The 18,333-nt window shown below is 43.1% G+C and overlaps 2 protein-coding genes across 3 annotated transcripts in view; one reads left to right on the plus strand and one right to left on the minus strand.

The window, feature by feature from the left end:
- Positions 1–18,333, plus strand: part of RAB40B (RAB40B, member RAS oncogene family) — a 133,311-nt gene that overhangs the window by 105,223 nt on the left and 9,755 nt on the right. The gene's annotated exons all lie outside the window — the stretch shown is intronic.
- NARF (nuclear prelamin A recognition factor) lies at positions 795–15,935 on the minus strand. 2 transcript variants are annotated; one of them, XM_065735174.1, is made up of 11 exons: positions 15,821–15,892; positions 15,318–15,398; positions 14,300–14,443; positions 12,539–12,671; positions 11,188–11,322; positions 7,344–7,462; positions 6,394–6,523; positions 5,948–6,020; positions 3,924–4,058; positions 3,410–3,567; positions 795–2,875 (listed from the first exon to the last, which is right to left on the minus strand). In XM_065735174.1, exons 1-11 carry the CDS (start codon positions 15,845–15,847, stop codon positions 2,634–2,636), a joined length of 1,377 nt encoding a protein of 458 aa, XP_065591246.1. In that variant the 5' UTR covers positions 15,848–15,892; the 3' UTR covers positions 795–2,633. The 2 variants fall into 2 exon arrangements, with proteins under 2 accessions (XP_065591246.1, XP_065591247.1); XM_065735175.1 differs by lacking the exon at positions 11,188–11,322 and having other exon boundaries at positions 15,821–15,935.

Below are 18,333 nucleotides of genomic sequence, written 5' to 3' on the forward strand. Positions count from 1 at the left end.
CCACTTGGTGTCTCCAAGTCAACAATACCTTAAGACAACTTCCAAACTAAAATTTAGCATTTCCAGTTGCCCAAATCCCTCCAATGCGCTCTCTTCTGAAAATCACCTGGAGACACTGTCCCAGCACAACGCTCGACTGAGAAGTAAAGCACTATGGCTGCCACCACACTGAGAACTGTTCCCTGCTGCTGAAAAGCAGCAGCAATGAAAATTATTAGTTACCAAAAGCTGACCACATCTACCTGATGCTAGAACCAAGTCCCAGGCACGTACTCTGCTATACATGAAGCTGCAACGAGGCTGTCCAACAGACACCAGAATCTCAATGAAAGAAGGTAAAGGGCAAAGGCTAATTACAGTTAAAAGCCCATAAAAACCACCCGAACTGGCACGCTAAAGAAAAACTCTATAAACTTAAAATGGGTTTTACTCCAAGAGTTCTGAAACAAAAGCTGACAGAAGAAAAGTCCCAGCGTTAGAGGACACAGCAATGGCAGCTGCTGTCCAAGTTGCACGCGCTGTGCACGGCTGCCTTTTCAAAACAGGAATGCAGCTCCTTGGAAATTTCATGGAGATCTCATTGGCAAAGCAAACAGATTAACACACCATTTTGTCCACGTAAAAAATAAGCACACTATACAAAGAACGGAAGCAATATAATTTAACATGCCATCAAGCTATAAACCATATATACATAGAAACATGTGCCTATACAAACATAAGACCACTGTGTTACAAGGTATTTCTTCCTAGAGAAGTTTTTGGAGGAAATCATGACCAAAAAAAAAAAAAGAGATGGAGTGGGCTGGGTGCTGCTCCTGAACGCAGTCAGTTCTGACCACCCCCTGGCCTTGGCATTTACTGATATTTTGGCTCTACGTGGCTCTTCCCATGGATTCTGGACTCCCTTCCTGTACAGAGGTAGATTTCTGTTGATGTCCTGATATTGCACCACGTAAGAATAAGGTTTTGTATTGAAACCAGGAACAAGGCTAACCTGCAGGGATAATCTCACCGTGTGCATTCAGGCAGTGCAGTAATCCAATTCATGTGCATTTGGAAAAGCATCCCTCCAAGTGAAACGTGTTCAGTTGGAGGTCCAACTAAAAGCTCAGCTCGAGTAACAGCTTCACATTCAGCTCTCCCCTCATCCGGGGAACACACTTAGGTCTCTCTCCTTCAGCCTCTGTTCTCCAGTGCAAGCACCTGCCTTGCCCTTACTGATGCCTTTAGCACACCCACTGACTGCAAACTCTTGCAGTACCGGAAGTTATGCACAGAAGCAGCTGTACAACTAGGAAATCTGCAAGATGCATTCAAACATTTCCTGAAACTACTGAAAAAAGCCTATCTATATTTTCAGACTGGAAAACAATCTGAAACCTTGCTAGCTTAAAAAAAAAAAGTAACAATAACGATCCATTGAACAAGAACAAATTTGATGCTGCTAGGATAATCTGAAGATGTTTGGCAATAGGCTGATGTTTTACCCATCACATTCTTGAACAGCTCTGACAACTCACAAAGCTGCAGAAATACCCACACACAAATATCACTATAAGATGTTTGTTAAACAAAAATCATTTTGGCATACCTAAAAAATAAGGACACCAAAATTAATGATGCCACTGCATAACAACCTGACGTCACAAGCAATGCTAAGCAGATTTCCAGAAGCACTCCATGCAGTTGCTCTCACAGAAGTCCATCAACATGGAGATAAATCAGAAGGAATAGGGTGGTATTCTGTACCAAAGGATGAGACAGAAGTGCTCAGCAGATCTAACAAAGCTGTCGTGTGCACATGCTCACCGTGACAGCACATATGCACACTTTGCTTCCATAAAGAAGTGCAACCAAGCAGCATCATTCTTTCTAGCTGTGAGTTTATAAGAAAAGAGGAAAAGTTCTCTTTGTGTACCAATGAATTGGCAAGCATTTTTATGTGAAGGACTGCATTACAACCATTTAAGATTATTTTCTCAAGTTCAGTGTATGCAGAGCATCTTGCTCCTTACCAAAGGTTCTGGAAGTGAAGAATAGCAACTCTAGTTTGGAACTGAAAAGGATTCATTAAAATATGGACAGAAGGCATATATGAATTCCTTACAGTTCTCCATATGCACACTTGTCTAAGTTGCAGGGTTATTTTATTAACAAGACAAGTAAATCCCAAGCTGCTATATAACAATTGCAGTAATATGGTAATTCATGATGACCTCCCAAGAAGAAAAAACTGCCCACTTTGGAGTAGGAGATGATCTCACCTTCCACAGAAAACCCAATTTGTGAAGGAATGGGAACCCACCATCTGGAGTATCTTACAATCACACTCCCTGCACCTGGCAGGCAGTGCTCGTGTACCTCGCAAGATGATGTTTTTGAATGAAGAAATCCATCATACACAGGAGACAACACGCAGTAGGAGTTTACAGGCAATGGCAGGAACCAGGGCTTCTGGAGACTTCTGGTTTTGTTTTCAGAAAGCAATGGTTCTTCACAGCTAATGATCCACAATTTGGAAAGCATCTCATTCGTACACTTGGCTAGTGCATAGCATCTGCGATTGCATAGAATGTTTCCAGTGCTCAATCTGTAACTAATCTAAGCAAATATTTTGGAAGTTTGATTTGTTACCATTTGATATCCAAATTGCTTGCTGTTTGATTTACTGCACTGTATTTGGTGTGCAAAGTTTCCTGGACCTTCCTGGAATCCATGCCTTCCAGCCAGTCCTGGTACATCTTCTGTACGTACACGTTGGCCTCTGGAAGCCTCACAGGTATCGCAGCGTACACGTCCTCCATCTGGCTTAGCAGTGCTTTATCTGGTTTTCCATCCTCAGTTTGTGTCTGGCCTTTTCCATTCAGGCACCCTTAAAAATAATAGTAATAATAATGATAAAGGAGTAAGCCACAATGGTGATGAAGATTTGACATGAAATTTGAATTTTTATCATACTGCTCTCTACAGAAAGCAGCTTCAACACTTCACCCAACCTCAACAACAACACCTTCATGCAAGTGAAGTTTCCACATCAGTCTTCCCCTGCCCTCTGTGGTTTTATGATCTTCATTAAGTTCCCTGCCCCTTCTTGCCCTTGACAACCACTATTTCAGAGTATTCCCTCTGAAGTTTTAAACAATCACAGGAGAAACCATGCTGTCATTTATACGTAGATCAGAAGAGAGCAAATAACGTTACGGTTAATTTTAGAAAATCCAATCCATTTCTCAGCCAATCCTGCACATGCATAATTGGTGTTCTGGACCATTTACTGAGTGTTAAGCATTTTAGGTTATTGAAGAGAGAATTAAGAAGGAATGAAATGAAATGCATGTCTGTAAGACAAGTTTCTTTGAGACTCGAGTTGTGTGTGCAATGACTGTGGATCCACTAGCATTCTTACCTCCTGGGCAGGCAAGGACTTCCACAAAATGGTACAAAAACTTTCCTTTCTTCAGCTTCAGAACCATGTTTTGGATATTTCGAAAGCCATACGCAGCTGCAAAACGCAGCACTGTCTCACCATCCTTTTCAAGGGTAACTTCCTGAAAGTCTTTGTTCCTGGGAAGATACGAAGGTTTTCAAAGCCCTGTGTTACCAAAGGGCTGACCCAGCTGACAGCTCACACTCAGATGCTTGAGAGAGCACAATGACACCAGAAAATGCAAACTTCCAGTTTCTAAGCCGAGTAAAACAAAGTTGCAGTGGAATTTTCAGGACAGTAGTAAGACAAAGTAACTTTTAAGAGCTAGCAAGCTATTAACACAACAAAAGCTAACAGAAACTACTTTACAGCAGCCAATTTATATATTTATAATACATTAACTGCCCATCAATGAAAGAGCCAGGTTAGCAATAAGGGTTCACTGTAATGTTAGCTAGCCCATCCCAGCTAGCAAGGATACAAGCTTGCTTACTTTAATGCTTTGTAGGTGATTTCTTTGACATCCATGCCAAAAAGCTCCTTTGCAGCATGTTTAAAGATGTGCTCCAGGTACCCATCTGATCTCTTCCCATCATGCCTTACAACTCCCTCCTTTATTTCACCAAACCTTAGGAAAGAATAGAGACCAACTCCAAAACTTCACTTTGAGACAGTAGTATGTTTTTTCCCCCTTTACTTCTTCCCCCCCCAAAAAAGGTTTTAGAGCAGAGACAACATATTTGAACACTATCGAGGTGTGTAGTAAGATCAGTTTCAGGACAGAACATTCCCCCTCAGATCAATGAATGGACAAAGTATACTTGCCTATTGCATGCAGAAGCCTCTCTAGTTAGAAGCTATATACCTTCCTTACTTCCCTGGGCCCTGAGTGCTCCCTGAGCAGCAGTCCAAGCACAGCATCCGAGCAGAAGACCAAAGTGAGAATTACCACAACAAACACCTTATTACAAAACCTGGAAGTTATAATACTGACAGACAAGTCAGTATTCTATCAGACTGACAGATTTAGCATATTTGTCCCCTCCATGTTATGCCTCTGAATTTACTTTAGAAATAAATCAAACAATTTGATAACCCAGGATCATTTTGCTTCTTGTTACCATCTCCTAATTGTAGCCAATGCTATGTGTTGGCATTCACTAGATAGGAAAGCAAGTTGAGAACTGGAACAAAAGTTTCTACGTTTACAATACTTTCTTAATACCACCTGCTTTACAAACAGTGCTGCTGTGCTGGAACTTCTATTTTCTTCAAAGAAAATGGATTTAATTTATGTAAGTTTGTCAGCAAAGTTATGTTTTTAAGGCCCAAGAAGACAAAAAAAATGCCATCATGAGCCTCAGCTTATAACAACTTAATGACAGTGCTATTAGCCCCTTTTAAAATAAACCCCTCTCTATCACACTGATGCAAAACAAGTAAGTATATTCTGACTACGAGCTTGCTTTTTTGTTGGACAGGTTCATTTAGAGAATGATCATCTCTATAAGGTTACTTATTTCTTATTCCGTGCAGCAGCTTCTAAATGTAAACCACAGCAGCTATAATACAATCACAGATCTCAAGCTGTTACTACCACATCACTTCCACTCACTCAGCCCAGATTAGGTCTGAGTAGGAAGTTAGAGAGATTATATTTTTTCATTTCTGGAGCTTCCCATTTTGGGGAAGAACGAATGTTTATTATCCTACCATCAGTCTGGAAAAATGCCAGCTGACATCTGTCACACTCACACCAAGATTACTGAGCTCTGGAACCAGCCTTTGTGACTAAGCATGACAAATAAAACACCATGCTGTTTCCAGAGCTAGTCAAACCCATGAATAAAATCTCTTCTAGGCTTTGTGTGATTCTACTATGCTGTCTCAAAGCACGTTTCATTTTCATCCAATCTTGGAAAAAGTAAGCTGCTCTGTTCAGGACAGAACTCGCTGTCCTGTAAGGGTGCTATTTCAATCCATGAACATATTAGGGAAATGTGGAAATAATACTGACCAAACACTGCTCAAAATGAAAGGGAAGTACAGAACAGATGGTCAAGCCCATGATGCATCCCAGCATCTTTGTGTGAGGCCAGACAGCTGGAAGGGGCAGACGGGACTTTCAGTTTTAATGCTCAAGCATAGAAGTGCACCAAAGGCATCACAATATAAAAAGATACAAATCTTCAAATATCACCTTTTAAAAGCAGTCAGCCAACAGGGACCAGGACTTCAACGTGTCTACTTTGTATTAATTTAGACAGCACATACAGTTCTATATTGTTGGTTTCACACTGCCTTCATGTATAGTAGTGAATGTCTGGAAGAACACTTGGCTTTTATGGCAGCTACATAAAGGATGAGGCTTTGGTATACTCAAGCTTGGAAGCAGGCTTTTTTCTCTTAACAAATAAAAGCACTCCTTTGAAAGCTTTTACATTTATACTGAATATGAACAAAGGTTTTGTTATTTGTCATCAAAATAAGGAAGCAATCCACGACAGAGCTACTTACAAACTATCTACAGCTACTTCAGTCACATCTCTCATAGACACATTTCTCTGCTCCATTATTTGGACAACTTCACCTGTAGAAAAACGCAGGACATTTTTTACTTTCAATGCAAAGCAAAATGCACGTGCCATGCTTCTGTTGGAGAGCTCCATATCCCCACGTGCTTACAACTGCATTGTCCAGTTCTTAACAGCCAGTTACCTCTGATAACTGAGGAGCCTCATACTTCCAGCCCTGAAGAAAAGGGCCTTCACTTGGCTCCAATCTTTGCATAATGCTGCCTAGCCCTTCTGTGGGGTCAGCTCTGGGTAAAGGGAGAACACTAAAGGGACACTTGAAAGAAAAACAAACCACCACCACCACCACAACCAACCACAAAGCCTGGTATAAATGCTGCTGTACCATAGGAGATTTGGTTATGTCTTTACAAATAATAAAGGCTTAACCTGATGTTAGAACACAATCAACTTCTTGGGAGTTATACAAGGCAGTGTAGAAGTCTTCCCTCAAGGCTTCCAGTTTTTTGTCGTAACAAGGTGCCACAACTACGTGGAAAATTTGTTCTGGAGACAAATTCTGCAGAGAAAGAGAACGTGTTAATTCAATGAAGAACAAAGACAGCTTGAAGGCTGACAAGCTAAAAATAACATAACATTAGAAATCAATCCCTAGCAATAAATTTGAGGACTGCAGCACAGAGATTGAGGAGCTTGTCAGAAACTGAAAGCATCAGCAACAAGTCAGCCTTGTCTGAAACCTACTCCTTCACACCACATAACATGCAGCTTTTGACTGCGTTAATTAGGAGTGCAAATTAACATTTCTATTTCAGAACTCCATTCTCTAGCTCTGAGATTCATTCCCTTCCATGTTCAAATCTACCAATGTTTCTGTACCCACTCAGAAGTAGCAATACTTTTCTGTAACGCCTGGAAGTGTGCAATACATATAAATAATAACAACATAGAAAACTGAAAAGATCACAGGATTATTTTCTAGGACACAATGCCTTTCACTGATGATACACAATCTAGCAATTTCTACACTGCTCTCCTCTGCTCCTGTTTCAACTGCTGCAGAACTTCACGGGCTGTGTTTCACAAGGATCTCTTTATCTAACCCAGATTTAATTTATCCATAAATATCTAAATCCACATTCCACTGGCAGCACAAGGATTACTGCCAGCTCACAGGGCAGCACATTAAATAAGAGTCTTTGTACATTCTTATCACGGACCCTCACATGGTGGTAGAGCAACATTTATTCTCCAAGTGAAAGAAAATCCAGAAGATTCTGTATGACTTCAGAACACACCAAGACCTACGTTTCTATATTAAAACATACTAGCCCATCTTTTCAACAGTATAAAGGCAAAAACAAAGCAGAATTACTAACCTGCTGCCTGGCGAAGTAGCCCTTTACCAGGGAACCCATGATCTGCTGTGGAGATTTCGCAGTGCAAATGTGGGGGGTCACAAGGTTGGTAAGTACCCTTTCTGCATACCGGATCCAACCTAGCATGGCAGCAAGGCACCATGAGATAATGCAGTGGCACGTAAGCATGGCAGGTGACAGTAAACCAGCTTCACGCAGCAGGGAGAACATTTACAACTTGAAAATGAAGTCTGGATAGGCTGGAAGCCCCACTTTAGGACCTACTGAAAATCTCAAGGCTCTGTTAGGAATGCATTATAACTGGCTATCAATAATCCACTGCGTCATTAAATCGAGACCTAGAAAGCACTGTGAATTGCATGACCTATTAAATTCTTCCTAATGCAAAGATTTAATGGAGCAGAAGGAACAAGACCCCAGCTAATGAAGAATAAGTTGACTTCCTAGACCTCAGCCCTTGGATCAGCAGACACTCCAACAAGTGTACTCTGTTCAGCAGCTTAACTGTAACTCCATTTCCTGAGACTTAATATCCACACACCTACCCTGCCTCATCTAGAACAGAAGTCACATGAAAGCATGACCACAGGATGCACATGGATTAACCCTAGAAAAAAAGAAGGCTTCTTTTACTATTGTAAGACACACTTCTTAAGAAACAACCCCCACATGCACTGGTTAACTGAAGTCTCTTTGTATTCAACATTCAGCCTTAGTTACTCAGCAGTCCCCATCCCCTCCACCAGGATCCTTCATCTCCGCTCTAATGGGTTATTTACATTCACACCACCCCCACTCCCCAGAGAAGTTCAAATATTCCTTGCTTTCCCAAACACTAACTGACAAAGGAACAGATTAAGATACCCAAGGTGTGCGATTCTTACTTTGGCACCACAGCTCCTACTGGAAAGACCACAGCCCAGCATCTTCTACAGCAAGGACTTCATTCAGAACTTTCCTGCACCCACATGAGCTATAAATCAGATCTGTGTCGTGCTGTGTTTGACCCAGCCTTGTAGGCAACTTTATCCCATGTGATGCTAAGAAAGAAAATGAACATTTCGTGCTTCTGCTTTTTAGTCTTCAAGCACATCAGTGTTTACACAAAAGAAAAACTGCCCTGAAGTACTGCTGCCCAGGAAAGGTAACAGTGGTTAATTCTTCAGCTTGGAGTTAAAACACCACTGAGTGTTTGTACCCATGCACGAGTCAGAGTGCTGCCACAAAGGGCAACAGCAGCACACAGCTGGAACACAAACAGTATTCAGATACTGTAGTCCCTAACGACCCATAATGACATCTCATTAAATCCCAAGGGACTTGTGGCAGATCTTACCCCAAGTGAACATCAGTCATTGTTTAACAGTACAGCAGTGCTGGTGAATGAGCTGCAGCAGGCACTTATCTGCGCTGCACACACAGCAGCTGTTTCACCAGCAGGGCTGGATTCCAGAGCTGCAGTGACAGGAAGCTAAGACACCCAGCTCTGCTATCAGCACCCATCTGTACCCAGACAGCCCCTCACCCTTCCTGAATTCACACAGCTCCCACCCACATGCTGCCTGGTGTTCACATCGAAGAACCAAAAGAAACCCCTACCAACTACTGCACAAATTCTTACAGACTGACTTTGGGACACGTTATTCCTAGTGGTTTATCATAAGAAAATCATAGACACACACTATAATATTTATGCATTAATACAAAGTTCAGAAAAACTAAGTTGCAAACATCCAAGACTGTAAAACACGGCTCCTGTAGAAACAAATTGGCTTAGCTGCCTGGGACAACAGCATTTGAATGCCCAGCAGTTATATGTTCCTCCTTAGGCTGCAAGCCTGCCTCACTAACTTATTAGTTCACAGAGGATAACAAATAAAGCTGTCTGGTTCCCAGAGCAGGTGCTTGACTTGCAAACCAACATGGTTATTCAAGAAAGAGAAAAAAATTACACCTGCACACAGTCAGAAGAGTAACTACACTTCAGCATTTTGAACAAGAAATTAAAACAAAGAAAATATTATCCAACTTCACTAAACAGCAGGAGGAGGTAGGAGCAGTTCAGGCAGAGATAATAAAACGCCCCTCTATCAGGTTCTGGGATTACTCTAGCTGTGCTCTTCTGCTCAGGGTACGTTTTAGAGAGCAGAGCACTACTGCAGAAGGTGATACTGCAGTGTGTGGAGTTATACCCAAAGATAAATATGAGGTAAGCAGTTACACTTGAATTCACATTGACCTTGATCTACAGAGCTATATAAGAACTATTTCTGTGACAAGCATATACAGTAAACAACATTTCTGTGACAAATTTATGTGACGTGGGGACAGAGAGGGGAAGATGAGTGAGGAACAGAAAGTACACCCAGAATTCCTGGAACACAGTAAAGCACCTCACATTGAAGATGACCGACCAAAAATGCAATCCCTGAAGGCCATGAAATGCCATACACTTTTAGAATGTGTTTACAATGGTGTTTCAGAACAGTTGAATGGAAATGGAAAGTGCTCACACCTCTGTATCTGTGCTATGGCAGACAGCTGACACCACAACCAGCACTAACGACAAAGAGCGACTTCTGTATGACAGCCAAGCACAAGAAAAGTGCTCCATTAACATTTCAGTCCATTTCCAGTGAGAGGAAGGTGTGTTAGCTCTGTTTCTAGATAGTTGTTCTACAATTCTAAACCTGTGGATTTCTTTTAAATCAACAGTGCATTTGCATGTTCTGCACTTCAGAAAGAGCAACCCTACAGCATGTCTGCTTCTAAAGATAAGAGGTTGCACCAAGATAACACTAACAGACACAGAAGCTTTTCCCTCTTACATATATGCAGTTCCTAAAGCATAACCCAGGTGCTTCTGCTGGAGAGAACACAGAATAAACAGAAGTACAAATATCATTTAAAGTTTAAATACTGATAAGAGCAGATTCTGGAATCTGCTGAACACAAACTAGAACTCATCATAACTTTTTTTCCTCAGGTACAAAATTCTCAGTAGAATGGGCCGCATCAAGTGGAAATTAATTTGTAAATGTGAGACAGAACCACCTCAGTCACTGTGTGTTATGTGACTTGCTAAAGTGAAAAGTTCTATGCTTTGCATAATATAATAGAGGCTATGGTTTAATTACACCAGGAGACAAAATTCCTTAAAGATTCTTTCCAGTAAAAAACACCACATTCAAATTTGTGGTGTGGGCACATGAGCAGCAGCCACCAACTTCTCATCTTAATGACAGTTCTGATTGCCTTCTCCTAAACCTTACATGAAGCACTACAAACTTCAGTTCTGGACCTCATCTTTATTATCCAGACCCCTGATGTACCATATGCAGCTAGCAAATAGCACATACTGACATTCATACAGTATGTCAGTAGTTCAGGTTCCTTATGCTATCAGAAACAACCACAGACTACCAGCAAGGATTTATTTTTCTTTGTTTTAAAAAAGAAAAATCAGAATTTACATTCCTCAACTTTTTAATAAGGTGCAAGAGGAGACAACTGTTACACACAGACAATTTAGCATCTACTTCATCCAACACGACCACATCCATTCCTGGGTGGCACGGTTCACACGTAAGGCTGCTACATATGGGAAAGCTCGTGATGCTCACTGGTAACTCTCCCAGCAGCCCATAAAAACAGGCTCCTGGAGCACTGCACTAAGGATGGTCACTAGTGCTAACAAGTACTGCACACAGTGTTTGGAGTCTCTCCCGACAAAGCCAGAATGCTCCGGGATCTTTAAGGCTCCCAAATGAAACCACCCTCATTCCTGGGCAGTCCCAATGAGACTGGGCTGAAATGCAAGAAGGTTGAAGGAATTGGTTCTCACCAGGGCAAGCAGAGGCAAACATTGGTAAGGCATGCTCCTCCTGGCTCCTTCGCTGATACCGCTGCACAAATTCCCTCTGGCTCTCCAGGATACTGAAATCAGCAGCTATAGTGGTGTCAAATACATAGTGCACCCCTGAGAAACAAAGCAGTAAAGAGAAGTGAATCACTAGAATGTTCTCCATCTGCCAGGTGTCCTAAGTTACAAGTCAACAAAATAACTTTTGGAGATCAATGGGCATGTTCTCTACCTTTCCACCATCAGTACAAAAATAAAAGCAGTATAATGGAAAGCTAATCTTCTACATCATGAACTGAAAAGGACCACCAAGTTGCTAATTCTGACTTGCAACACTTCAAGTAATTTTATTTCTTTAGGAAAAACTTCCCACCCTGCATATATTTACTCCTTTTTGTTCAGCTCAATGAGATCTCAAGACCCCAGGGCTGCATGCAGCAGCTCTTAAGAATGAGCACTCTTCACAAAATATGCCAGACTGACTTATTACCCAAATGTAGCAATATACACACACATTTATATAAGGCACATCTTCTGCTTTAGTTGCCTGCAAAAGTAAACGAGCACATCACCAACACAGCCCTCCACCTGTTTATTTAGCAATGTACTCCCTACACACCTACCTAATATCGAGCACATCCCCACAGCGAGCAAGGCAACAGTAACTAATGTATGCTAAGAAAACTGGGGCCCACCAGAACACAGCTTTCTTCCTGGATGTAGAAAATAATATACTAGGTACAGAGATGCATAGAAATTATGATTATTTTTTTTACAAAATATTTTAAGTGCATTAAAGAAACCCCACACATTATAGGTATACTTTTTCATAGTTTTTTATGTATACAAAGTTTAATTTCAAAGACAAAGGAAATACAGCTTTAACATAAAATAAGCAAATACAACAGTTGTTGTGAGTCATTTCAAAATACAGAACTAAGAATCTTCTAGCAGTTCACATCAGTGGACTGGGAGGCATTTAGGATAAAAATTCCCCTCTTCTTCAGTTAAAGTAAGGAGGAAATCTTACTCAAGTTCATGACCAAATTGTCACTGATATCTTGGTACTGAACATTTCAAAGATGGACCTACAATGTCCTTCTGTTCTATGATCTTTACCATCAGCACTGTAATGCTTCACTTCTATTCCTGAACTTGTGTGTCATCCTGGTGCACTCTCCTTAATATCACAGAGCACGCACTTCAAACTCAACTCTGAACTACATTGTGCAATGGCACTTTATGACTGCACAACAAGCAGTTCTGCTGAGGAAGCAAAAACCCCAAATTACCCTCCCCTCCTGCTCCATCACTGCAACAAAGCCAAACTTACCAAGACTTTTGAGGAAACCACAGAGTCTCTTGGCTGCATCATTCACGGAGAGACTGAATTTAGCAGCAAAATAAGGCAATGACTGAGGGCATATAGACACTGCCAACACTTTGTGTTTTGAGGTATCACACTTCTGGTAAAACAAAACAAAGCAAAGGAAACAAGTTAACTAACTACATCAGGGTAAGGCTTCCTACTTCCCCTTCTTTTTTCACTCTTGGAGTTACTCCTCACTGTTCTACTTGCACTCCTCAACGAGGCTCAGCATTAAAATCACCATGAAATAACAAATCGTGTTTCTTGAGGGCAGCACAGGATGCCCTTCTGATCTTGTCAGTGCTTATCTCTAACCACCTATAGATGTTCCTTCTGTACATCTCAGGGAAATCCATCTGTCCTGGGACTGTTCTGTTTGGTGTCCTAATGGCATCAGGAAATTTAAGAGACATTCAGCATCTACATTCTAGCAGAAGCTCCTACTGTCCAATAATATAAAAACATACTGCTTTTTTTCTTAAAATAAATGAACTGTTTCCAGAGCACAGGCATTTTAAGTTTAAACCTGCAAATTACAAATGTGATTTGTTAAGGCCCTCTGTCACTGCAGAAGCTGAGGAAGCTGACAAGACAAAAAACCAAAATTTGTGAATGCTGAAGAACACTCTCAGAATACCTAAGGTGGTGTGCATTGTAACGCTCTGATGACAGCTTTAAAGACAAACCTTGGGGTTTAGCTGGGACACTGTCCACACCAATGGAACATTTGAAAGAGAAACCAGGACTATGCAACAAACAAAGCTTAATCTAAACAGGTTAGAGACCATAGTCTGTACTTTGACATCCTAAATGCTGTGTAAATGCAGAGCTCATTACCCTCTGGAAAGCACCTCCTCTGCACACTATCCTTGTCAGGACCTGTGAAATTCTGATCAAGGTACCACCTGCTTCACAAGCATGGACTTCAGGCTCTCTTAACTGAACCCTATGTGACCTTCAAGTTATTTTTTTTTAACCCTCTCTTCTCTTTCATGTACAATAATATCATGTTGTACTGAATGTTAAACTAGTTCTAATAAAACTGCATCACTATGTAATGTATGCAATTATTTACAATCCTTAGGTGAAGAAAATACTTTTGATAGTTTTTAATTAAAAAAGATATGGAAGACTAGAAAGGAACAAAAATAATCACACTGGTACCAAGATCTAGGTATGTGAGCACCAAACATATCAACTAGGTCACAGGGAACACAGACCTCAGCAGAAAACAGCATCAGAACACATCTACCTGTTTCACTAAGAACATTTAGCAGTAATACCAGGAGGTAGCTCGAATATATATTGAGAACAATTCTACTTCTAAAAATCAGGCTCAGTAACTTTGTATTATGTCAATACATTGGCACCAGAAACCCCCCAGTGAAACAGCCTCAGTAAACCAAGGTGTGAATATTCATAGAAGCTCAGACTAATTCATCATTAGAGAAACGATGGAATTATCTTTTCCAGAAGTCATATTATTGCAAACGCAATAACCCTCCTTCAGCATTTAGGGTCAGTGCTGTAATTCTGCTTCTGCAGTGCAAGAGTATTTTAAGCACTTTTCCTGTTCATCTTGCATGAAGTTTTCACTTCCCCTGTGGGCAAAGCATATTCTGACAAATCTCCACATTATCTGCCCTGGGAAATTAAGTTGCTTAGTCATTCAGCAATCTCCTCCTGCTCACAGAAAGCACTGTACCACTATTTGTGTCACTTTACCTTATTAAGGTTGAGTATACGAAAGAACTCCTTCTGATTTTGTTGGAAAACTCTGGCTCCTTCTTCCAGTGTCATGCAATTGTCACATGCTAGGCAGTCACTAAGGAGTATTTTAGCATTAGCCAATGTAAAAAACTCATTTTTCTGGAAAAAAAGATAGAAACGTGCAAATATTTAACAGCGATCAAGTAATTTTCAAGACCTCCCCAGTGACACAGCTGAAGAGCAAATATGCTGCTTTGTTTAAAACAACCCACAATACTCGCGTAGCATCTAAGATTGTTCAGAAATAATCACAATAATTTGATCAGTTCTTCTGCTATTATTACTGTGAAACTGCAGAACTTTCAGTGTAAACACATAGCTCTGAGTTTAGCCCTGAAACCTATCATCAAGTCACTTGATTTGATTTTGGCACTCAGTCCTCATCTTTTTACCAAGTACCTGAGAAAACTTTTATTTCAAGTATGAAACCTCTTCAACAGGCAGCTAATAAGAAGGTTAAGGCTTTTAACCACTGGGTAAAGCAAACAGAAAGCAGTGGGACAGTTGACCATTTACTGTAAGATTAAGAGCACTGTATTTCTGTCTAAACACCACTGGCAGCTCAGTTTAGACAGAAGTGCAAGATGACCACATTACTTGCAAAAAAAACCCAAACCTATTAGTAATCTGTTGTCAGGGAGACAGTTACTTACTGAAGAACAGTATGGGATACTTAAGATAACATCTGTGCACCCACTGGCACTGGCAACATCCCACTCCGCTCCTTCCAAACGCAGTCCTCACTGTATCCACGTGACTTAAGAGTTTGACATGCCAACAACAAACAAAACCCCTGGCTTTGTTTTGTGTTTACAGACCATCTTTTTCTACAGTTTTCCTGATTCTCAGGAGATATGTAAACACGGTCATAACAGATTCGTGTCACACGAGGACTCGGGAAGTGCCCCGTTTGAACTTCTTTCCTTCGGGGCAATACATGGGGAACACGTCACTGTTTCAAAGGATCCGTTACCTCCTCGTAGTCATCGTTAGCGCTCAGCACATCCACCGATGCACTCTGCGCGTCGTCGTTTTTCTGTTTTTTACTGCACTCCTGAAACAAAACATACATTACACGCAAAAAAAAAAAAACAACAAAAACCACAACAAATAACCACTGGTGAATTAACCCATTAACACAACTACAGCGACAGTCCCAAACACTTTCGGTTCACTGGACTGGAAACGACGGTGCTGCGGTGTGATCTTCGCAGCTCTGTTTCCCGAGGGCGTTTGTAACAACGCGACCCACCGGCTTTCCCAGCTCCCGGCGTTACGGGCTCCGTCCCGGGGAGACGGTGCCGCAGCACACGGGGAACGGGGCACGCACACACGGCCCCGCGGGACCGCATCCCCGCGGCACAGAGCGGCACAGAGCGGCACGGGGCGGCCCCGCTGACCTTGGAGCCGTCGGCCCCGACGGATTCACGTCGCGCGTTCCCCGGAGCCGTTCTCGCCCCGGGCGGCCTCGCTCACCTTTTTGGTGCAGTTCTCGCACTTCATTTGCGGTCCCTCCGGGGCGGCTCTCGCGCGGTCTGACCGCTGGGGCTGCGGGACACGAGCAGTCAGAGCCGCGCACCGCCCGCCCCGTCCCGTCCCGTCCCGTCCCGTCCCGTCCCCGCGCCCTTTGTTGCCGTGCCCCTGCCCTCCTACCGCGGCCGGGGAGGGCCGGTCCCTCTCCTGCGGCCAATGCGGCCCCCGGGGCGGGGTGGCCCCGCCGCGCCCCTCACGTGTTCCGTCCCAGCACGGGGGGAACGCCGCGCTCCGCCGCCACCGAAGCCGCAGAGCGGGGCGGCGTACCCGGCCGCAGAGCCTCGCGTCCCCGCTGGGGCGCAGCCTCCCGCTCCCCACCCCCGCGCGGCGGGGCTCATTGTGGACCTGAGCCTCGTCACGTAGCCGCCGCCGCCGCCGCCGCCGTGCGCGCCCCCGCCGCGGGGCGGGCACGGAACGGAGGGCTCCGCCGCGCGCCCGCGTCCCCGCGCCGCCGCGCACAGGGGGCGCTGCGCCGTCCGTCCGTCGGTTACGGGGCGGCGTTCCGGTGTCGCTTCCCCGCAGCCCCGCGTGAGCTGCTGCTAAGCTGTGGGCAACCCCGTCCCTGTTAGAGGCAACGGCTTTGAAGCACGGAGTTACTGCGATAAGCACGAACGGTGCCGCTGTGTACGTTGTGACCCCTGGGTGCGGCCGCCCAGATGCAACAGTCCGTTTTGAACTCGCTTATTAACGCAAGGTGTCCTAAAGCATCCAGCCCTTTCAGAGCAATCCCCGTGCAAGCGAAGACTTGGAGTTTCCCGCAGAAATGCGGCACGCCGTGGATCTGCTGCTCGTTCGCACAGCCGTCGTGCTGCTGAACGCAGCGCTCGGTGCTGCACACTGCGGCACGGCACGGGGTGGCAGCGGCCGGGCCCCGGGTTGGCAGTCAGGAACTTGAGGTCACAGCTGAAATCCTTCCGTCCCACACTGATGGTTATGCTCAGTCATCCCATTTCATTGCATGGTATAAGATTCTACTTGTATCATTATTAGATAATAAGGTCGCCAAGGGGCAATTTCTGCTTTCCATGCACTAGTTATACCATTTTCCCATAGGCAGCAGATGAGCGCGGTCCCCGGTAACCTGTGGAAAGCAAACACAGCCCTGCTGCAGCCTGCCCTCAGTGCTCAGTCCCTCTGCAAGGCTACGTCCAAAGAAACTCACCATGTCAAAGCTTTTCTGTGCCAAAGGGAGGCAGCGCTTAAGAGCATCACTTGCTTTTTTGGCTTCCCTCCTTGTGGTTGAAACCTGTTGCTATGTGTGATATTTATACCCACACCTAAAGCAGTGATAGCAACAATGCTAGAAAAAAAGCAAAGTGTTTCTCTATGAAAACAGTACGTTGCAACCAACCTCAGAAAACTTTAAAGGTTATGCATCAGCGCTGCAGGGCACTGCAAGCTGGAAGTGCCTCAAGACAGTGACAGCGTCTGCCAATCAATAGCTGTCTGAATTAGGCAAAAGAAAACTGCAAGTAATCAATTACACATCTCTGGATGGTTCTAACAAATTACCTACCTCAAAGTATTGTGGTAAAGTTCCTAGATGCTTGCACAAAAAATGTCATAAGAATCATTAATCAATAGCAATAACTTGCAAAGACCCGTGCCATAATTCAGTCTGGATAAATGCTTGAGCTAAGTGTGGTGTTTCCCATATTTAAATAATTTCTAACTTAATTAACTCTTATCAGCTTATCCTACTACTGGAGAAATGCACAGTTGCTAATGTTTTGTCAGATAGCAATACAGGAATAAAACAGACCCTCATCAGTTTGCTGTAGGGTATACCTTGATGAGAGGGGACAGGTAAATTTCTTATTTACTTCACTCTACTCTAGCAAAATCTTCTGTAAATTACTGCTAAAAGCAGACTAACGTTTGTTTTCCAGAGACCGCTGCCAACAGAATTTTTTCAATGGAAAGAAGTCAGCTGTTTGTTTGGGCTGAGGACACCAAACAGTAATGACTTCCTATTTTTTATCCAAATCCAGCAGCTGGTACCCCATGACACCCGAGCACGCCAGTTCAAGCCTGCAGTTCCTTGTAGGCATTCCCCATTCACACAATAGTTCTGTTACACAACAGAGACTACAGATAAGTTTATTTTCTATTACTTGCAATTAGTTAACTGATTTCATCCCCCTTTGTTCAAACAGTTCACTCTGGACTGTCTGATCTATACCTAAACCTAAGGAGTTGTGGACTGGCTAACTCAAATCTGAAACTAATTGCTGTCAAATCAGAAATTCAGTTATTGTTCACCCACAGTGATCTTCAGGAACAGCTACATGAACTTTAGTCACATTATGGCCTTAAGCAAACCCTCTGGAGTGTCTGAATTTATATTAGAAAAAAGGCCCAAAACTGAGAACGTTATTTGGGAAGGACCACATTCCTGTGCAACTGGGAGAGGACCGAGTATCTCACATAGATGGAATGATGTGTTGATTTATGTA

The sequence above is a fragment of the Cyrtonyx montezumae genome, unplaced genomic scaffold (genome assembly GCF_038088225.1).
Source record: "Cyrtonyx montezumae isolate F1298 unplaced genomic scaffold, pur_monq_1.0 scaffold_19, whole genome shotgun sequence".
Lineage (NCBI taxonomy): Eukaryota > Metazoa > Chordata > Aves > Galliformes > Odontophoridae > Cyrtonyx > Cyrtonyx montezumae.